Source organism: Falco naumanni, chromosome 2 (assembly GCF_017639655.2).
Source record: "Falco naumanni isolate bFalNau1 chromosome 2, bFalNau1.pat, whole genome shotgun sequence".
In the NCBI taxonomy this organism is placed as follows: domain Eukaryota; kingdom Metazoa; phylum Chordata; class Aves; order Falconiformes; family Falconidae; genus Falco; species Falco naumanni.
The window spans coordinates 118,866,970-118,890,198 of NC_054055.1; the positions used below are offsets into that span (position 1 = coordinate 118,866,970).

Here is a 23,229-nt window from a genome sequence, read left to right on the forward strand (position 1 = left end):
GTCCAGAGACAAGCCTTGATAGCAGCCATGCCAGCTGTGGAAAATTAAGAGACTGCTCAACTTTGGTGCACGGAGACACACCTGTGCCATACAGCTTAATGTACCGAGTCCAGCCAGGAAGAATTCCTGATCTTCAGGGCAGGGGGAAGGGTGGGACTTTTAAGATCCAATTTTTTGTTAGCCAAGTCTGAAAGAGCTTGAAGAACAAACACCAACTACATCCAGACGCGTAAGCGCCTTACCCAGTATTTGTTACTAATCCAGGGCTTCTACCAATACTCCCGGCCCCAGGAAAGGCTCCAGCTGACGGTAAGTGACATAGTAAGTCAAGTCCCAAGCATTAGTAACAAACCCCTGCACCCCAAAACCGTGCACATCCTCCTCCAGCAACCTTAAGCCTTTTCCCCATTTGCTTAGCCTACCTGGATGAACCCTTCAACAAGTGACACTATCCAGTCCATCTGGATTTTAAAACCACCTGGATCAATTCAATACAAAGGCATTTTATTTGCCCCTAGCAATTTTCCTTTTTCCTCTCAATTCATGTGAAAGGACGAAAGAACTTTGTTACTTGTGGGATTAAACTCAGGCGGCTTCAGTTTTTATGCTTAATAGCAGCAGTCGCATCAGTAGCTGAAGTCTTCAAATAGCCAATTTAGTCAAACAAAACAGAAAAACAAATGCTCTACGTTTTCATTACCATACTTGACAAGGGATTCAGCTTTTGTCACAAGCAGTACCTAAAAATAATTATTCCACAACCACTACTGCATTTTGGAGAGGTTATGTAGATTTGTGGACTCTGACGCGTACCACACAGTGCAGTGACAGGAGGGAGCACACCTCATCTTTTTTAGCAGACGCAACCCCACCCCCCCCACCCCCCCCCCCACCCCCCCCCCCCAGGCGAGCAGGGCTCACACACCTTTGCTGGTGCATTGCTGCCCTGCGCCTGACCCAACGCTGTCCATGTCCATAAAAAAATTTCACTTTCTGAATTTTTCAGGAGCTGAATGGTGTAAACAAACAAATACCGGCCCAAAATATTTTGTGGTCAACAAAGGAGCTGTTCAAGCACGGAGTATCAAGTCATACAGAGAACTATAAGAAACTTAATAGGACACACAAAATGAAGCATCAGGAAGATTGAAACCGCAGGCACACCATCCCTAAGGATCTAACGCAGCGAGGCCACTGGGAGCAAGATTTCAGAGATCTAGGAGTAATAAACAAATACAACTGAACACCAAGAAAAGGGCAAGTGGAAAAAAGACAGTTGAAAACTTTACACATCACCTCTTAACCACTTTGCTTACAATCCTTAAATGACGCAGCCAGATTATTATTTTCATATAGATGCAAACCTGAACTTCCCAGCATTCCCACTGAAGTCACACAGCACTGGACTGGAACCAGGGGCAAAAGTAGCAGAGAAGGATTTAGTCAAAGACACCTAAATTATCAAGTTACATTACGAGCAGTAAGAGTATCTGATATACGGCTACAGGCATCATAAAAACACAGCACCCGCTAGAGTAAGGTTCTGCTGGAACTGGAGCAAATTCAGGTGTGCTGCAACAGCAAATGCTTAAACATCTTCCTCTGGTAATCGGCATTATTTCCTGTAAATCTGTGTTCGATTATAATTCTAATTTATCCCGGTGGATGAGCACATTTCAAGTTGGAATATACTAAATCTGGCTGAACTTAGTCAAATTAAAATTACATTTTAAGATATTTACCATACTGTATGCAGTCATCCTGCATCGTAAATTCAAATTCATCTAAGCTGGTGGCAAGCTGGAGTCCACTTTTCTCCAACTTGGAATGTAGCTTACTATTTTGAGACCAATTGTACAGTCTTGATTACTAGTCACGCAAAGGGTAGAAGAAGCACAGCTTGACTCGTAGGCTCTGAAGTAGAATTTATTTTCTACTGGCAATTCAAGGATCTAGATTTAGATACAGCATAAAAATCAACTCACATAAGATGACAAAAAAGACTAGGAGAAGCTGCCCTGAAGGATTGCCAGTGCACATTAAAATGCCTAACACATCTCTAGTTGGGTTTCACATTGTCTGAATAATTATTACTAAGACTCAGAATCTATTTTTTGTGCATTTTCCTTCTGTATCATTCAGCTAGAAGTACGAAGCTAATTACCATGCACAATGCCATACTTTTCAATAAATACAAAAACATCAGATCTTTGCTTTCTGTCAGGAACTCTGAGGTTTGCTAGAAGTTTGGGCCAGAACTTTGACAGGTAGGTCCCTTTACAAGCCCAGTTTTTGGGTAAGGATCAAACCATACGCCTGCACGTTTCCAAGCAGCTGGTGATACCAGAAGCAGCGTAATCTAAAAGTTGCCTGAGCTTCTAAAGCCAAAGTCTTTATGGAAAGCACAATGAGGTCCCTTCCCAGGCTGGTTTCTTAGCAAAGTCACGCCTGCCTAGCAGTTTCTCACTGCTTACAAATAGTTTAAGAACAGGTCATCTCAGTTACACAGCAAGACAGAAAACAAAACAGAAAAAGAATGAGGTTTTAGGTTTTAATGCCACTGAATTTTCTAAGCCATCTACATCCACAGGGGAAAACCCCAAAACTTTTATTATGTGTTATTCTGCCGAGATTCAACCGCTCTTCTGCTTTTGCTTTTTACTGGTTTTCACCACATTTACAGTTTACCATAACTTTTACGTATCTTTTGAGCATTTCATTAGAACAGAACTATCTTGAATCAGCTTCACAACAACTGGTCAGGTCATTCACATCTTTCCACACCAAGCAGGTTGTTCTCAGTTTCCCAGTAGTCCAGAGCTCTACACCCCCACATACTTAAGATCAGGTAACACAGCTTTGAACCACCACTAAAAATGCAGGCTAGCCTGATTAATCTCAAACTTAATGTCTTGATGACATTGGCAGGATGTCATACATGTAAGCAGCAATGAAGCATTACCTTTGCTACTGGAAAGAAACACGTTTTCAAAAACAAAACCCAGTCTTCCAATACTGGACACATACCACAAGTGGACAAAAAAACCCCAGGACACCTCCCACTAGGTGTCCACTGTTCTTAACTGAGCAGTTAAGAACAAACAAGGCCATTTTTTTATATTTTTTTGCCTGGAGCTTTAGCTCTCCAAGTCGGTAATCTCTGAAGCGAAATTGTTTTGACAACTTAAGCCACCTGCTCTGTTACTACGGCACTCACACGCAGAGCCTCCAAACACAGCGGTTCACATGAGTAGCTTCAGGTCTCTGGCATCAGAGAAGTTACTATACTATATTTTAAGGACTTACCTATACAAGACAGCATTCTGCACTCAGTTTTGTATCTGAGAAGACACAGAAAAGAATCTCAGAAGGCAACAGCAGGAGCACTGCCAGAAAGCAGCTAAAGCCAAGAACTGGAAGGTGAAAACCTTCCCTCCACTCTTCATGAATTACCAACACCTTTACTGGGCTTCCCTCAAGCTGGATACCCAATACGTTACATCATTTTGTGACCTAACAGCAGTGGTCCCTTAATGATCTCTTGTCAAGCATTTCCCCTTTTATAAATAGCACATTTTTTTTAGTTTTCCCTTTTTTTTTTTTTTTTTTTTACAAATCCAAAACCATTTTGGATGCATACCAAACATGAAATCTTGCATTTCCTGTAATTAAACTAGCTTGTAGAATCTAAAAGATACTTGAGCAGAGGACAATTTACATTTGCCAAAGCTAGAGACATACACAACTCCTCCTCTTCTCGGTTCCGATCTCCTTCAACAGTGATTTTGGTTGTGCCATTTACTTAAGTGCTGGCTTTACACAAAGTTCTGTACGTCCCCCGTTAAATAAAACAAACGTTGAAAGGATATCTCGTTTCAGCATCTGGTGCCACAGGCATTCAAAAGTGGTGTTGTTCAGAAAAAAACACATACCCCACACATACAACCAGAGAGAAGGAATCTTATCACCAAGAAAAGTGGATGCATTTTCCATACCTTAAGCAATCTTAAATCTAAACAACATATGCAAAGTTCCTATCTTCAATGCTTTTATTCAAATCAAAATACAAATACAAACATTTGAAAATGTACAAAAATAAAAGAGAATGTTATCTACATCTTAAAGCAGATCAAACTTACTTCTACATGTGCAATCCTTTCTGTGGGAAATCCTAACCAGCAGACGTTTTTCTGTTCTCTTCAGAGCACTCTGCCAAATCCCCTCCCTCAAACCTCCAGCCACGCTTAAGACTACAAGCAAGGGTTCAAAACACCTAACACACGCAATGTCTCTGAACAGGTTACAAAGAAACCACTTCTCACAGGTAATAAAGATAATATATCTCCCTAATGACTTTAGGGCAAACTACACGCTGACGGGTGGTCTGCAATTCCAGCTTCCCCTAATTTGTCAATACATAACGTGGGCAGCGCAGCTGGACTACATTTTTGCAACCTAGTTTTATAAATCCGAAAAAAGCAATAATAGCTTTGTTGATAGCATTCTTCCTTCCTCCCTCTTTCCCCCAAAGTTCCAACCCTTCAAACAAAAATGTATCTGCAAATAAGAGGCGGTAGAAGAGGTCTCAACCCAAGATAATTGTTTTTTTACATCATCCGCCAACACAACAGAAACTGAAATGATTATCTGCTCAAAATCACATTGTACTAATGAATGCAGTGGAAGCATTATCACAATAACAGCTTTAAACAATCCTATAATATATATCCCAGTATTGTTTGTATCAAGGTTTTCTCAGTGATATTGATCAAATTATCTCAAGCAGTATAGTTATCTCAATGTTCTGTCATTCTCTTTGCTTTAACATTTGGCCAGGACAGTGTTTTCTTTTCACGATCTGGCAGTAAATGCTTTTTGCAGCTGCAGTAATGTAGGGGTAGGCGAGGCAACACTGGTGGGAAGAGGTAGCTGCTGACACTGATGTTACTGGAAAATATATTTTTGGGGCACATAAGCCCTCGTTAAGGTCTCAAATACCACAGGAGGCTTTGAAATTGAAACCAGTTGCTCGATCTACGCAAATATGCTCAGTCCCTAAGAGAAAAAGCAAGTTAACAGCATTTCAAAGAAAGCTCCCAAGAAACAGATTCTCTCCAACCTTTTCCTTTGCCATTCCTTCAGTTGTCAGCCTCACCCACATCATGCAATCTCTTGCTTAGCAAGGGAACAGTTAATGTCCACTTGTACAGTGTCCAGAAAATAGGCACCTAAACCATAATCTTCGAACTGCTACCTGTAACAAAGCAGAAATACTAACCCAGCCTCTGTGGGTAGGGACCTCTAACTTCTGCTACGATGGAGATAAATGCAGGTTGAATACAGGCTGTATAATGGCATCCTGGCTGCAGCACACGACTAAACTACCTTGCAATTTTATTCCTTCTACAGCTACGACTCTTCCCTCTGAAAAATCCTGCAGAAAAAACAGTAAATATTACAGAAACGATGTTTAATTCTGAAACAATAGCTAGCTCAGTATGACATAGCCATTCTCAATATTTTGGCTTCAGGTCATCTGACTGAAAATCATTATTCTGTACCTATGTGTATAGAATTCACTAGTTGTTTAAGTTTCTCTAGCAAATTTTAATCACTGTCTTATTTCCTGCTGTCTTAAAATACTTTAAGATTTTCCTGTGAGCTCATTTCAGCACTAACACATTATATACTTCTTTTTTTACTTAGTATTTTTCAGTCCAAAGGAAAACTTGTTTTTCTAAAAAGATCCTGAGCACATTTTTTCAATCATTATCTTCCCCCCCCAAAAAACCAAAATCAAACCCACCAATGCCTGACGTGGGATACTGTTAGCACTGGTAACATCGGGACATTCTCCAGTTACTTCACGCTACTGGTTAAGGTTAAAGGACAGTGCTGAAGACTACCTGAAGTCTGCTTGAGGCTTTCTTTTTCTTGCTAATACGTAAGAACACATCACAGGCAGTTTTACTGCAAACTGAGAAGCAGCCAAAAAACGTGAGATGTATTTATTACCAAACAAGACAAACTCTGCAACACTTAACATAGGACCCATACCTGGAAAAAAGGCTAAATATCAATATGTAGGTAAGATGCAGCTACACGTAAGACAATTTTCAGAGAGTTAAGTCTAATAATCTACTTCTTGCAACTAAGTTTCACATAGACCTAGTGTGAAGCTACAACCAGCAAGTACACTGACTGACAGGGAAGACCAATATGAAACACGAAGTTTTTGATGTAAGAAAATTGCTTCGCTTTTAACAAGGTGGGAAGACACACAACATACATTATGAAACGGGCAAGTCAGTATTTGAGAGGTAGTCTAGTTGCTCATTTGACTGGGAGAGGTAGAGCTAGTTGACAAATCAATAGCCAGTCAAAATGATAATGATCCCAAGTTTTCAAAGATGCAAAAAAATTACTTTCAGCCCAAGACTGCTTATGCCACCAGGGATTCGTTTGTCTTGCTCATATTTACTCATTTTACACAGGTAAGGGTATTATAAAATATCCAGTCGGGGAGAGAATGCTCCCAGAAATAACCAGGGAAACAGCTTAACTACGTTTTGGCATGTGTCAACCAATTAATCTAATTTATACATCTTACGACTAGGAAGGTTAGTAAAGCTAAACGCTCTTCTCTTTTGGCAGGTTGATAGAACTACAAAACCAAATACATATCAAAAACTAGAAGCAAGTTAAGTCTCAAATTCTATAGGGTTTACCTACATAAAATTCTCCATGCGATTTCTTCCCACGGGAAAAAAGACCAGTTACTTTAGAGAGCAAAGCCAATGAGACATATTGGTCAGACAGTCAACAGGTATTAAACCCCTCGCATCTTAAAAGTTAAGACACCTGGGTACAGATTCATACATAATGCTCCCTTGGATTGATGTAGACTCTTCCAGGTCCTGAGTTTGGCGGGTATCTGCTGCTCCAATTTTTGTAGTATGTTTGCTGATAAACAGGATACATATGCTGCAGATCTTCTTGCTCCTGTGGCTCTTCCACCTCGCAAGTAAGTTGCCCTCCATTCACAGCCTTCTAAACACAAACAAGAAGCATATCAGTTTCACAGTTCATGTATAGTACCTGCAATTCCTATTCTTGTTAAAGCTTTAAGCAAAACAGAAGGTGCATGATGTCCAAATCAGTCCTATGGATCAAGAAACAGGAACTGAAAAAAATTCCAATCAGTAACAGACACAAAGTAATAGTAACTACTCAGAGTTAACCTCAAAATGTTGTTTCAAAGCAAGTCAGACTTTAAGGCTGAAAAATGCTAACAAGCAAATCACAAACTATAAAAACATCTGTTAGCATTCCTGTGCTTTGTTATTTTATTCAACAAAAACTTCAAAGCTGTAGTGTCTATGTATTTAAACTCAGTCAGCAAAACTACCTAGGAAATACACGCTATGAAAATGATAGATACTTTCTACTTCATGGACACCAAACCAACACATCCAAAGTTATCGACTGGGATGGACAAATACTTTGTTCTTCATGAACAACCTCCTTATAAGCTTATTCTAAGGAACATGATGAAATCAAAGCCTCAATCAGGAATTCAAGCCATCTTATTATTTACCATGTGCTGCAAGTTTCCAGTATCCTTCTCTCTGTACTGGCTTTGCAAAGCAAAATGTTCTTTCTGAAAGAAGAAAGTTACAGTGGAAACAAGTCAAAATTCAACCCTGCAGCACAGATTTGCTTTATACAAAAATGCTAATAATCACAAAATACACTCTGCCTTGTGAAGCCTTAACTGATCACCATTTAGAACGCTTCTTACAAGTTGATCTCTGGCAGCAAAAGATGCTATTGTCAATGTAAGAAGTGTTGTTTATACATTTAATTTTGACCTTTTTATTTAAGCATAGATCTTTTTAATCTTTCTCAAATGTGCTTAACGTGACATTATTTTAGGTAAGCCACAGGCCAAAAAAAAAAAAAAAAAAAATTATCCAAAAGTTTTCACAAGCATCATACAGATTGATGCTCAGTGATATTGCACAAAAGTATTAACTGGAAAGGAATTTACTTGTACGCTACTGAGAGTAGAAGGGAATACATTTGCTTTTTAACGTCATAAAATTAAATTAAGCACTTCCTACTGAAAAATTTAAAACTTCTAATGAGACTACTGAAAACAAATACAAGAAAATGCTTTTCATTACAACTCATTTTATTCTACCCTTCTTAATTAAAGCAGCATAGATATATTTACAACTCATCTACTCAAGTTTGTTTTGCTGACTGCTTTTCCAGCTGACAGCCCACACTCCCTAGATGTTTTACCATTAGCTTTTTCTGTGAGGTCTAGAACCTGTTCCTCAAAGCATGACTCTCCAAAATATGAGTTCAGAGGTCTAGGAAGGCCAGATAGCTAGATGTACATCAGGAACTAACTGGCATTCTATCCACAGGACAAGACAAGAGCTAACAGCAACCAAAATCCTCCTGAACACACATCACGTGAACACCCTACATCTCAACATCAACTGCGGATCTGCTCCTACTGTTCAGCATGGCTTGCTAATGCCACCGTAGCCATACACAGCAGTAGGTTCTGCAACTCAGGTAGGAGTCCATTGCTTGGGTCATGAAGCCCATTAGTCCTTTGGAAAATTGGCTATGCTAGAATAGGAAAAAAACCCACAAACAACAACTTGCTGTTCAGGTGGGTCCTGCTACCCGATTCCCTCTCCTGCTTATGATAGTAGTCTTCAAAAGTCAAGTCTGTTCTGCAGTTCTTTGCCCTTTGTTGTCCCCTGGAGTCCCACCACCAAGATCAATACAGGTCTACAGGCTGCTTAACACTAAGTTTCAGAACTCAATAGCAGCACATAGCTATCACAGTAACAAAAAAAGTCATAAGGTGACAGTGATCTAGTGATCAAAGCATTTGAGAGGCGTCTCTATCACTTAATGCTTCAGCCAGGTCTCACAGAAAGTCCATGGCAAAAGCAGAGGTTCTCAGCTGGCAGATGGCCCGCGGCGCTCTGCCCTCTGACATTTCGCGCCAGAACGGCTCCCGGGGGTACCGGGGCCCTCAGCAGCTTTCTGAGCCACAGCAGCCACCAGCACTCCCAGTGGCACCACTCCACTTGGGCCTGACACGACTGCTGGTGTTAGCCCTCAGCTCCAGAGAGCAAACACTGGTCGGTAAAATTACAGGTACACGGAAGACACGTAAATAACGCAGATGTTACTCCTGTCCATTAGAATACACACGGGTTAAAGAGTGAAGACACACAACTTCTAGATAGAAAATTGTATCCTACAAAGCTTCTCATGTCAACTATGTTACCCCTGGAACAGCTGGTCATTGTTGGTACTCCTGATTTTTAAGAGGCCATAGTTGTGGCTTACTTGGTATACATTTTACTTATTCATGGCAACCAAAACAGTATTCAAGTACACAGACGCTTCATAACCAGCTAAGCTGAAACCATCTGAGAAACAGCACCAGATGGAAGTCTTGCTCACTGCATGCAACTGAAGAAAAATGAGCTACACGCAGCTTATCTATACTTCATGTACAGTTAACATGCAAAGACAGAAGTATTAGTATTTATCAGTAGATGCTATTGTTAGAAAAGCACCACTACTGGCACATGAATCAGCACACTTGCTGTGCTCTTGGAAGCAAGCTAGAAAAACCTGGCAGAAGGGAACTTCCGCCAGAGCTCACCCAGACATTTTGTTGAAGTAGAATCACCCATACCTATGTCTCGCCTGAACAGTGTTTGGAGATACTATTCAAAAGCAGGTCGGACTACAAATAATTTTCCCAGACAGCCTAGTATCTTCACTATTCTGCTACTAGCAAAAATCTCATTTCCTCAAATATGTTTTTTAGGTGGGTTTATTTATTTTTTTTTTGGGTGTGTGTGTGGTTTCTCTTTAATTTTCTTGGTTTTTGTTTTGACATCCAAAGGAAAACAAGTAAATTTCTGTTCTTTGCAATGGTCCTTCACTTGGTAGGAAGAACATCGCATGTTCCAGTATTTCTTTTGCAACGGCCAACTGCCTCCTTCAGCCAACCAGCCCTGTACAAACCGCGATAAACACTGTTCAAGTGCCCCACGGGTCCTCCGATCGTCTCATGCTTAAAGTGGAAATTTGGTCTCATCTCAACAAGCAGACTACTGCTACACTTGGCAGCTGCTGGCAGACGAGAACAGATGTTTATCTGAGTAATTTACCACACTGATCCAAACATAGACATGAGGCATTTAGGTTTTGCTCAGGTCTCTACCTAGTGGGATCTCGGGACTTAGACTGCTTGAGTCACGATCCACTAGCAGCATTTCTCAACTAAGAAGATGTTTCCCCCACCAACTTCAAGCTTCCTTGGTAAAGCTCAGGACTCCCAACTCACTCTCCTCCCTCAGTCATCCTCCTAAACCTCAGCCCTCTAGCAACCTCTGGGATTTTTTTGGAAAAGGCAGCAAAACTCCTGGAAAACACGCAGTTCCTGTTACGTAAAGAGGGTAAACAAAAGAAGTTCTCTTCATAGCAACATACAACTAAGTGTATCTGGGTCATGTATAAGGAGCCTTCAATGACTATCAGATTTATTCAGAAAACAGAGAACTCTGCAGCTTAAACCCGCATGTTTTAGCTCCAGTCTGCCACTAACCAACATCACAACTTCACCATTTGTCTGCCGTCAGCAGCCTCAAGGTGACCAAGTTGGAAAAAAAGCTGAAATAACATTACAGCAGCTGAAAATAACAGGCTCAGGTATAGCCAAAGGAAACAAACATATACCTTGAGGTTACACTGCCACTGGTCTAAGAGATACCACAGTTATGACTCGAAAGGTAAAACTTTACAGACGAGCAGGACACAGCCTGAACAGCTGTAAGATTAAGACAGAGTGGACCAACATATGGTGCCTGTGATTTTCTGCCAAAGGAGAGGGCAACTGCACTGCGGTAAGAGTAACCGCATGAAAGAAACCCATCAATCAAAGCTCGTAAAGAGCCATCGTATCACGAAGAGCTCATTTCTTTAACAGGGTTCATATCAGAACAGAATACAAACAGGCTGCATTCTGTGCGGTTCATAATAAACCTATTCGGGCTAAGAATAGTTGGATATAATTTTTTCTTCACTGCAAAGGGGTCATTACTTCCAACACCTGCCTGCATTACATGAAGTTGCTGAATACTTCCATGCAATTAGTAGTTACAGCACTGATTAGCTTATATATACACATCTTGAACATGTAAATTAAAGTTAGAATTTGGGCTAATAAGAGCCCAGTTCTGGAACTGCCTCCCTGATTTTCCCCTAAACAGTCAAAGCACAACACAAGAGCAAAGCACTGTCTCCTCGAGGACAGACAACGTAAGACCTTCCAAACTGACCCAAGAGCTAAACAGACACTCAATTATTTACAAAACCATTAAAATAAACACAACTTGTCACTTTGTGCATGTTTATATACTCACCTCTAATTTGATTTTATCTGGCAGACAAAGTTCTACTCATTTCAGGAAGAAATGCTTCCTTGCCCTTTTTCTGGGCTCTATTGAATAAATACACTGCACACGTGACACAGCACACTTGAAGGTGTATTTTCAAATCCCAAGCAACTCGGATCCTTCTTGGGTATTTACGGCTTTAAAGTCTATCAGAAGGGGTAGAGAGTATCTAAATGTTACACTTTAATTTTCTTCTTAAACTTAGTTTAATAAAAAACCTATACTGCAACTATACATTTGCAGCTCTGTGAATAATGGTATTTTTCCCAGGGAAGAACTAGCACAACCAAACACTTCCTCAGGCAGGAGCAGAAAACCTTCCTGCAATTCAGTCAGCTCACTGAGGGGCCACTTTTGATCACGAATTTTAGATTAGACAAGCTATAGAATATATTAATGATAACGTCATTTACTTGACACAGAAGATTCGAAACCTTCTTTTGTAAAAAACTTTTCTTTTTTTTGGTCACCATTATGGTGGAGTAACTTTTAGTGAAACAGGTTATTTCCAGACTGACAGTTAATCACCAGCTGCCTGAGTGGAAGAATGGCCAATTTTAATCACACCAAGCAACGCTACCTAAGAATTATAATTTAGGATACAGTTTACACCATGGTATCACTAATTAACTTCTTCCCTGTGTGCCTCACTGCTAATCGTACAGGAGCGCAACAGGCTAAAGCACCAGCTTTTACACAATTGGCAATTTGTTTCTGGTTGGTAACTCCTGCTTTCCCCAAGAGCCTCACAGTGGTAGCAACAACATGAAGTAGCGAAGTTGCAGGTCTCACGGCAGAGCCCCCCCAGACACCCAACGAAAATTCAAACAGGGAGGTAACGTTTGCACTGGTCATACACCCACGTTCTCACCTTCAAAAATATTTTGGCAAAGAACCCAATCTCAGTAACACTTCATTCTTTTCTCCTCCCTTGCCCTTAACGTTTTACTTTTCCACATTCATTATTTAGTTCAAGTTTTTAAGCAATTTTGAGTTAACTTGTAACGTGACCTGCAAATGCATTGTGTAACAAGTTCAAAAAAATAATCTAATGTTTTCTACTTACTCCCCACTTCCAGTAGTTCTTTGCTGCCATCTTCACAAGCCTGTTACTCCAACTTTAGTTTGCCATGTTTTCTGTCTTCTAATTAAATGTAAGGGTTTTTTACCCCTGCCCTTAAGGCCACACTGCGTTTGCTTGTCGGGTCCTAGAATGCAATCTGCAGACCAGTTCTGAGAATATGTGATTTACCACTTATCAGAAGAAGACACTGCTCTTTCATACCCGTGCTAAGAGCATGAAGTCACCACATCAGGCAGCAAAAAGAAGAAAAGTCTTAAAGGCACAGCAGCAGGCTGTCCCCACGTGCCAGAAGACGAGCCAGTGGGGCAGACCACCGGCCTGGCTAAACAGAGAGCTTTGGCTGGAACGTGGGGAGCGGGGGAAAGGAGAGCTTACCCCTTGGAGAGGACTACAAGGATGTTGTGAGGTTACACAGGGCAAAGGTTAGAGAGAGAACAGCCCAGCTAGAGCTCAGGCTGGCCACTGCTGTAAAACGTAACAAAAGAATGTTTTGACAAACACATTAGAAACGCGAGGAGGACGAAGGATAATCTGCATATTTTACAGGCTGCGGGGGAGAACGTTGCCACAAAGGATGAGGTAAAAAAAAGCTGAGGTACTTCATGCTCTCCTTGCCTCAGTCTCCAATAGCAACACCAGCTACCCTCAGGGTAACTTCCAGCCCTGAGCTGGAAGACGGGGATGATGAGCAGAATGAAATCCCAACAGTCCAGGAAGAAACCGTTAGTGGTCTGCTGCTCCACTTAGACATACACGAGTCTATGGCGCCAGATGGGATCCACCCAAGGGTGCTGAGGGACCTGGCAGTGGAGCTCACCAAGCCGCTCTCCATCATTTATCAAGTCCTGGCTAACCGGGGAGGTCCCATGAGACTGGAGATCAGGCAAAGTGACAACGATATACAAGAAGAGCAGGAAGCAGGATCCAGGGAACTCCAGGCCTGTCAGCCTGACCCTGGTGTGGGGCAGGTTATGGAGCAGGTCATCCTGAGCACCATCACACAGAACACGCAGGACAACTGGGGGAACTGGGCCCAGCCAGCGTGGGGTTATGAAAGGCAGGTCCTGCTTGATGAACCTGATCTCCTTCTACAACAGGATGACCTGCTTAGTGGATGATGGAAAGATCATGGGTGGTGTCTACCTGGACCTTAGCAAAACCTCTGACACCATCTCCCAGAGCATCTCCCATCTCCCTGGAGAAACCGGCTGCTCGCAGCTCGAACAGGTATACTCTGTGCGGGGTTAAAAGCTGGATGGACAGCTGAGCCCAAAGAGTGGTGCTGAACGGAGTTACACCCAGTTGGAAGCCAGTTCTACATGGTGTTCCCCAGAGCTCAGTAGTGGGGCCAGTCCTGGTTAATACCTTTATCGATCTGCACAAGGGGACCGAGCGCACCCTCAGCAGGTTTGCAGCTGGCACCAGGCTGGGGGGAGTGCTGACGTGCTGGGGGCAGGAGGCTCTGCAGGGGGTCTGGGCAGGCTGGGGGATGGACCAAGGCCAGTTGTGTGAGGTTCAACATGGCCAAGTGCCGGGTCCTGCCCGTGGGTCACACCAGCCCCACAGCGCTGCGGGCTGGGGGCAGAGCGGCTCAAAGCTGCCCCATGGAAAGGGCCCGGGGGTGCTGGTCAGCAGCCGGCTGGACATGAGCCCCCAGTGTGCCCAGGTGGCCCAGGAGGCCAACAGCACCCTGGCTCGGATCCGGAACGGTGTGGCCAGCAGGGCCAGGGCAGTGCCCGTGCCCCTGTGCTCGGCGCTGGTGGGGCCGCACCTCGAGCCCTGGGTTCAGTTTCGGGCCCCTCAGGCCCAGAGGGACGTAGGGCGGCTGGAGCGTGTCCAGAGCCGGGCAGGGGGCTGGGGAAGGGGCTGGGGCACACGGCTGGGGGTGCTCAGCATGGAGAGGAGGGGGCTCAGGGGGGACCTGATCGCTCCCTACGGCCGCCCGACAGCGGGTGGTAGCGAGGGGGTGTAGGAGGTGTAGACATCTCCCAGGTAAGTAGTGGCAGGACAAGAAACAGCCTCAAGTCCTGCCAGCAGAGGTTTACTTTGGCTATCAGGAGCAATTTTTTCATGGGAAGGGTGGTCAGGCACTGGCACAGGCTGCCCAGGAAGGTGGTGGCATCACCATCCCTGGAGGCGTTTAACACACACGCAGACGTTGTGCTTAGGGACACAATTCAGTGATGGACTTGGCAGTCCTGAGTTAATGGTTGGACTTGATGGTCTTAAAGTTCTTTTCCAAACTAAATGACTATGAAACACACGAGGAACAAGAACCCCTGCACCACCACCAAAGGCTAATGTTCTGTGAGCAAAAAACTGCCTGCTCAAGAATTTCTACCAACAGTGGATTTAGACATGATTTAGACAAGCACTGGAAACCAGAACTGGAAATTCCAGTGGGTTCATTTATGCAATTAATTTTAGAGACAAAGAAAATCTCACGTGGTATGCAAACACAACATCTTTGCTACAGAACAAAGTTGTACCTTTTACTGCCATGCAGCAAGTGATTGAACCAAAATCGTCAGGTTCACTGTAGCTGGTGTTGAGCTACAGTGTTTCTATGCAGAAAAACACAGTGTACCTGGGGTTTTGTGCTTGGATACTTACCTTTACATCTTGCAGAGTTTCATAAAAGCATTGAGTTTCATTTTAAACATGCTTCTTCTCCAAGTCCTTTAAAAGCCTAAAGCAATTATCCCATCATCATCATCTTACATTTTCTCATCCTTTCCAATTTAGAAATCCCATTACAAAAGCCTCCACCAGTAAAAAGCTTGTGCCTCATCTAGTCTCTATCTGGTTAATTGTTTTTTCCATTGTAAGATCCTTTTATCAATATAGATGAGTTTATCTATGCACATTTTGTGCTTCCTTCCTTCCTTGTTAGCCTAAACAGCTCTTCAATCTAAGGCAAATTATAACAATAATGCTTCCTTCTTCATCAAGGAAGAGACATTCCCACCTGTATTAAGACCATTAGGAAAAAAAACCCACAACTAGAAAAGTGCAAGAGTGCCACAATCTATAAATGAATCAATATTATGCTAGGTTTCAGAGTACTGTGGATGATCTTTTCAAATTTGATCCAGTAATGCCTTCGTTCAGCAAATAGCGTTATATGCTTTTAAATGTGCTAATAAAATTCCATCATCTTCTTCCCCGTGTCAAACAGAAATACAAATATTACCATTAAGGAGCTTTAGCATTTGACAGGGTTGCCTGGCTAAATACGTGACATATTCTTTCAAGCTGGCAGTCTCAAGTCAGCCTTCTCATGGCTAGAATTACCTACTGGGCTGTTTCTCCCTTCTCCACTTCTATTTCTGTCACTACAAAAAAGCTCTATTATTTCTGAATATTTCAAGAACTCTGAACATTCATGCACTCCATTGTACAAAACTACATTTCCCCCCTGCTTTCCTTCAAAAGCAAAAAGACATGAATTCAGTTTTCACAGCGTCAAAGACTGTGCATCTCAGCCATGTTTCTAGGCAAGTAAAGTTTGCTTCTGAGCAATATATTCTTTGAAATATAGTGAAAGCAACTGTAATGATTCAAAGGATGCCTGAATTAGTGCTTCCTCTCCCGCTCCTTTTATAAATATTATGCAACAGAGGAATTCTTTTTTAAGCCACTGGAATTCTTCCATTGCTCAACTTCCTCTCAATTCGCCACAAAACTCATGTGCCAAGCAGAGATCCCTCTCTCACCAAAGATGTAACCTTCAGGCTGCTCACTGCTCTTTCACATTACGTGCCAAAAATAGTTCTGAGTATCAAAATAGTATTTCCATGACAATGACTGTTAAAAAACCACCCGGACAAAAGCGATAGCTTTGTCACTAAAAAAAGTTGATAAAGATGAACTACAGTCTTCACAGTAAATTAAATTATACTGCCTTATTTTTTCCTTTGTTCCACTTATTACTCCTGTGTTTTGGACTTTGCCTCACTTTGAGGGCCATAAGTGAAGCAGTCTTTCTCAATTTTTAAATTATTCACATGGATACGTAAACTGTTATCTGCAAATATCAGTACTGAGAAATTATTATGAGTACTCCATTACACAGTAATTTTACATATACATGTAGCTTATTATTTAACATTAGCACGTAAACACTAATAAATTCTTAAAGTATACTTAAGCTTCCAAGTCTGAAGGATGAACCATGAAAGACACTGACTATCTAGTACTATCTAACATCTACAACAGCCCACTTCATTTTAACACCGATACCTACCTACTCAGGCATGGGTAAAGTTTAGTAAAATACAACAGCTAGGACACAAACAGAACTGCAGCTTCTTCAGTTGCACCTGGAATACTTGATCCAAAATACTTTTGGAATACAAGATCCAAAAAAGCCTCTGTGCACGGTTTGAACAATAACCATATAAAAGACTGAAAAATTTGCACATTACATTTAACAACTTGCCAGAATCAGCTTAAATTGAATCAATCCACTTTCAATCCTGTTATTGTCAGCATGCAGAAGACACCATTTAAGTTCATTCTCCTTTAACTTGGCTTTGCACCTTCGTGAAGCTTAACATTTCTGCTCAGACTGAATTAGACCATCTATTGCTGCTGACAATGCAGTGATGCTTCACTTGCAGTTTTCAGTGTAACCAGAAGCTTTCATCTGAGCCGCCTGGAGAGGCTTCACCAGCATGCTTCTCACTAACGACTGTGCAGTTCAAGCAGCACCTGGAACCCAGAATACACGGCTAGTACCGACTTCTAGACCAACAGGATGAGACGTAGCGACAGGCTGCTAACTTGCTCCTACCTCTTTACAGCTGTTCAAGCGTTGGCTTACTACACCAAAACAATGCAACCAATCACTTTTTGGCTAAAGCTAGTATTTTGACATGTATTTCTATTGAATAGAGTAGAAGTTCTTGCCTAAAGCATAACAGAGAGTACATGCCGATTCTAGGTAGTATCATCTAGAAAGACTCACCCTCCAGCTCTTTTCAGCTTTGGAGCTCCACAAAAGAGAAAAAGAACAGGTACACTAACAATGTTATGCCAACATCCATTATTTTTAACTAAAGCACAATTAACATTTAAGCCTGAAGGAGAGCTAGATCACTCTCCTCCCTTCCCCAAAACAACTTTAAACTGTATTTATCCAGCTTGAGGGCAGTGAGTATACAATTCAGTCTGTTTAAGGTCTTTTCTCTATTTACAAAATATATTTAGATAAAACATTTTATTGTATGTTCAACAAAGACTGCAGACAGCTTCACCTTTTCTTAGTTCTTAAGTGTTCACTAACAAAAGCCAGAGTAAGCAAAACCAAGAAAGAATTCAAAGACAGCAGAGTTTCAAAGAGGAAAACAGTAAGGTATACACTTTACGAGTAGCCCTGTAAAGGACAAATAACTGCATTTCCTTTTGTCATCACTTTGTCATCTAGCAGCACTACAGATGCACAAATACCACAACAGTCTGTATCTCCTGATTCTGTAAGCAAGAGATTATTTTACCATAATACTTAAGGCACAGGAATGTATTAGCAGAAGCGTGACTCACCATCGCATTCCTTGAGTGTTGTAGTGACAGAAGAGTTACTACATAGTTAGCACAAGACGCCCAGCCTGAGCACAGTAAAGCATTTTTTCTTTTGTGCCATCCTAGGTGTTACACCACCTTCAAGATCAGAAGGCAAAAACCTATTAGGCTTTTGGCCAACTAAATATTTTATACCTTCAAAAAGTTAGAATAATCAGGCTGCTACTAGAAGTAGCAAGGGATCTGAGAGAAGTTTCTTCATTCAGCAACAATATAAAGAAGTACTACTCAATGTGATATCTGTAATAACCTATGTTCTTTACATGCGTTACTTTAATGTAGAAGGGGAAAGCTTCTATTGGCAACTCTTATTTGGTGAGCTTTAGTAACCAGCAATCACATTAAGAAAATCCTCAAGTGTATTTTCAGCATTACTAAGATATCCATAAAAATCCATCTTGAAAGTAGGTGAAGATTTTTTTCCTAGAGCATGCCTCTATCAGATAAAAGGCTTTTATTGGTCCCTAAAACTGCAAAGGTACAGTGGAGTACTGGAAAAACACTATTTGTTATAAATAATTGATTGCCTGAATTACCTCAGTCTTATAATTCAGCACATCAGTGGTTAGAATCATAGTATTTACACAAAGCACTGGTGATGGAACAAAAATTCCATTAAGAATAATTACGAACCAGTTCTCACTAATACTGTTAGGTGATTAAGTTTTCTTCAGTTAATTAGAAACCTAAAAATCAGACTGACTGATTTTTAATATATACCAGACAAAAAAGCAAAAAGAAAAACCACTCACACTTTGAGGGCTATAGTCAGGATCTATAGCGCTCACGAACAGACTGTTACACTTCATATAATGAACTACCCCATGCTGTCTCCCACGAACAGGGCCCTTCCGTGTCTCCTAGTGCCAACAGTGGTTTCACGAGTTTCACAAGCAGCCCAACCCAGTACAAAGCCATGCTGTAGCTAAGGGCAGTCCTACCCTTCCTTGCTCCCCACTTACTCTATCTGCCTCATCTGCTGGCATTAGCCTCCCCTTGTATCACCTCCTGTTGGATCAGGCTACACCCCCCCAAACACTAACGCCGATAAGGAACTTTAATACCTGTAGCCATCTTGTTTGCACAGCATTACTTTAAATCACATGAAGCTACCCTTGAAAGCATACTAAAATTTCATGTACTTGCGACACAACTAGTACAGTCTTTTCTTGCTGGTAAATTCAAGAAAAAAAAAAAAGAAAGATAAAATTACAAGTTACATAATTACAGACATTTCAAAGTGATTTAGTGATCTTCACTGGCAACCAAAACCATACTTTGGTAAATAAGACACACAACAGCCCAAATTCTAATATATCCCCACTATTCAGCCCTTAACAGCTTAGAAGAATGGCAAGGAAGGCTATGATGCTCAAGTCAGTTCTTAAGATTACCAAATATATTTGTTCCCCCCAAAACAAAGGTAAGTTTTTTAAAACTATGTATATTCTCTTGATCACCAGAAAACGCCAACTATAGCTTTTTTCTACTTCAAGAGGAGCAGAGGCTGTTAAATGCTACTGGAGACACAAAAAGGACCTATCAACCAGTTTCCTGACCTTTAAGGATGACTTTAACACCAAGGACCTAAGACTCGGGTATCACCCAAGTACAAGGAAACCTCTTGGTTGTGAGCCAACAATCAGAAGACTATACATTACCAGGAAAGCCAAGCAGACTAACAGAACAGAGGAAAGTTAACGCTTTTCTTACCTCAGTGTAAGACGTATATAACCACATACCCACCTGAAGCATAGCTTCCTTCTGTGGTACAGGGAATGCTCTCTCCTCGCATGTGGATGGTTTGTGAGTGGGTGGAAGATCAATCCTGTAGCGAAAATAGAATGAAATACGACATGCCGTATTTGTGAAGCCCAACTGAATCGTCAGATAGTTACTTTAGCTGCCAAATCCTCCAACACTCAACATTCAGGGACACACACCTCTCAGTCAGCAATGACACACATGAAATACTGTCACGCTGAACACATCCACCACTAGTAATAATTCAGGCACATGCTTTTTGTAGAAAAGCACTGCCTATAACTTGTTATTTATCGTATAAGGTGTAAAGTAGACCCCCACAAACTCCAAACTAAGTAGGACTAGGGACTAGTAGTATCTATCATCATTTCTAGGTTATGAGATACAGCTTGAGCAACATTTACTAATACAGCTTCTCTTTGAAAAGTCTTTGAGAAAGCCTTACAATCAATATACTACATGCAAGACTTCTCTATTGTAACTTTCTCAGTGAAAGCAAATGGTTTTAAAAGAAATAAAACATTTAAGACTAGACATATAAATATGCTTTAGCTACAGAATTCAAGAGAAATAAACAAGAAAGTGATATTTCAAACCATGTTAGAAATTACTGTTGTAGGAAAACACTTGACATCTTGCTAGCTCAAGAGATTCAAATTCTGAAACTTATTTTGTGCTAAACGCTGCAAGTTATTTTATTCTATTCCTCATTAGATATATACAGACATGACAGACATTTTCATTTCTCATTCAGTTTAAGTGTTAACTGTATACAGCATGTGTGAAAAGGCTTGCATTTACAGATATTCAAAACATCATCACTTCTTACACGTGTTCCAAACAGGGTCTAGACATCATACACTTTTAACTGACAAAAATCTTTTCAGACTTTTTTAGTTTGCTTGGTTTTGTTTGACTATATTGGATGCTTAAAAGAAGTAACTGCCTGTCTGTGCCAGAGACTCGAAGAAATAACCGACATTCCAGAAAGCGCGCTGAGTCACACATCTGTGGGTGCTTGCTTCATTTTACACACACCCCAGGATAAATCTTAGCAAACCTTCACTGCAGCAAAGCATGGTCAATCTTCTCTCATGTTAGACCCATGGTTATGATAAACTAGCAGTCTGTGCCATCAATCAAGACAGATCTCTCCCCTGTCCTCCAGCTCAACTGATGAGTTTTCTTTAAAAAAACCCAACAACTTCTGAAGAGTTAAATAAGATTACCTCTAAAGTCATTCTTAGCTGCCTCATTTCTTTTTCAGAAATTCAAGTGATTTTACATTTTTCTACTCTGAAAACACAGTCCTGAAATTATGACAGCTGAACAGCTGTTAAGTAAACTCAGACATTCAAAATCCTATATAGAACAAACACTTTCTGCATATTGCTTTGTTTCAAAAAAAAAAAAAAGCAACACATACTCACACTTTGTCAAGATAGGATGGCCTTTTTTTCCTTGGGGTCAACAGCACTGTCACAAAGATGGTGATGATAAAAAGAGCAAGGACTGCTCCAATCACAGCCCCTGCTACAGCAACAGAAGATGTCTGCTTAAATGGCACATCTGCAATGTGATAGCATAGATTACACCTTTGAGAAGTTCACACACTTTCAATACTCAGATAAGCTATTTCAGCGTTGCTCTGAGAAATGTTTCTTCCTTCCATGACCGAAGAGAAAGCTTTGGCCTGCACTAGCACTCTTGCAGTATCAGGTCCAGTCACCCCATTAAAAAAACTGGTTGAATTAAGAGAACTCATGAATCATATATATATGATTTCAGAGATTTCATCGACTACTTTCAATAAATACTAGCTGCATGCTTTTATTTTCAAGTTCAAGGCAAGATTTTTGCACTTACATGAGCAAATGAGGTATTAATTCAAAAAGCTAGACAACTATGGCTTTATTGGCAATCTTTCTTTAAAGCCACTGAAGTCTGCAGAAAGGAAAAAGGGAAACTTAAAAGCAGAGGGAAAAAGAAATATACTACTAGGAGCAATGAACATGTGAACTCACTAATAATCCGCTTACACTTATCAATAAGTAAACCCTAACACCATCATCTCTAGGACTTCATACTTCAAGCTACAAGAAACAGCCACTTTGTAAGTAAATTTTAACGGGGATAGGAAAATTATTTTTTTTTTTAAAAGCACTTTCAACCTCAGCGTTTGACGTCAAATCCAATGTTTAACAACTCTCATACGGAATTAACACACTTGTCAGTCTTTAAAGGTCACCCATTTCACTACGCTAGAAATTCAGTAAGTTTTACATCTCAGGACTGTGAAAACTGCTTGCATACTTTATTTCAGTATCATCAATCTCAGTGTTTCAAGCTGGCATCAACAGGCTTATCAAAACGTTGCACAGTTGCAATAATTCACTTGAGCTTCAACTAAAAATTTTACCTGTAAAATACAGGTAGCATATAGAAATAATGCTCTGATCTACACTGGTTACTGGGTCAGAAAAGTAATCAGAAAAAGAGTTTACAATTAACACAGCTCTATACTTGTCACGTATTTCTAATAGTTTACTTCAGCTATTTTCCTTTGGAAATAATCCTGTGCTGTTTCTTGAAACTACACAACCATCCTCTGTTTATTACCAGAGGAAATTTTAAGAGCTTGTTCAGCTATATAGTCTATTCACACGTCAAAAAAACAAAGCTATGCAGTATCTTTTATCAATTACTCATCATTCTAATGCTGTTCTGCCTGTATGCTGGACAAAGCCATCTTTTTCTCATCCCTCATTTGAAAAAAAAAACCAACAAAAAACCCCAAACCACCTTCCTTCCAATTCAATAAAGGCATCCCTGTCCTCTCACTGCATATGAAAGACATACAACATTAGACACATACAGAAATACTCCCCTGGGATCACTTATGCAGGCATGTTTAAGTAGCTTGGGAAAAAAAAAAGAAAAAAAAAAGAAAAAAGCATTTTTTTGTGTGACTATCATAAAGTTAAGTGATAAAGACAGATTAACAAGTTGCAGGAAGCTATTTCACTCCAGAAGATTAATGTAACATACCACCCTCGGTGATCATTGTTCTATTTCACAAAACAGCTTTCTTGGCATAAGCTCCATTTACGTCTCTGATACCAGCCTACATATCCGTAAGAACAATAATGCCCACCGTCTCCAGCAGGATGGGCACACAGAGCAGTGGAAGGCTCACCTAACCACCGCATTTTAATTGGCTTCAGTTTAGTTTCCACTGGGTGCTCGTAAGTGGGAAAGTTGCAGGGAACCACTATACACTGTTCGGTCCAGAGT

General features: G+C 40.9%; 1 protein-coding gene across 5 annotated transcripts in view; it reads right to left on the reverse strand.

Moving 5' to 3' along the window:
• Positions 1-4,031: 4,031 nt before the first annotated feature.
• The window catches only part of NECTIN3 (nectin cell adhesion molecule 3), a 69,630-nt gene continuing 50,432 nt past the window's right edge, over positions 4,032-23,229 (reverse strand). Inside the window, exons 6-9 of one of the 5 annotated variants that reach the window (XM_040583076.1) lie at positions 21,366-21,468; positions 19,918-19,999; positions 7,598-7,660; positions 4,032-7,050 (exon numbers count right to left, since the gene is read on the reverse strand). In XM_040583076.1, coding sequence (XP_040439010.1) covers positions 6,874-7,050; positions 7,598-7,660; positions 19,918-19,999; positions 21,366-21,468 — 425 coding nt within the window. In that variant the 3' untranslated portion in view covers positions 4,032-6,873. Of the gene's footprint in view, positions 7,051-7,597; positions 7,661-19,917; positions 20,000-21,365; positions 21,505-23,229 lie in introns of all 5 variants that reach the window. The other 4 variants (XM_040583075.1, XM_040583074.1, XM_040583079.1 and 1 more) reach the window with 4 other exon arrangements.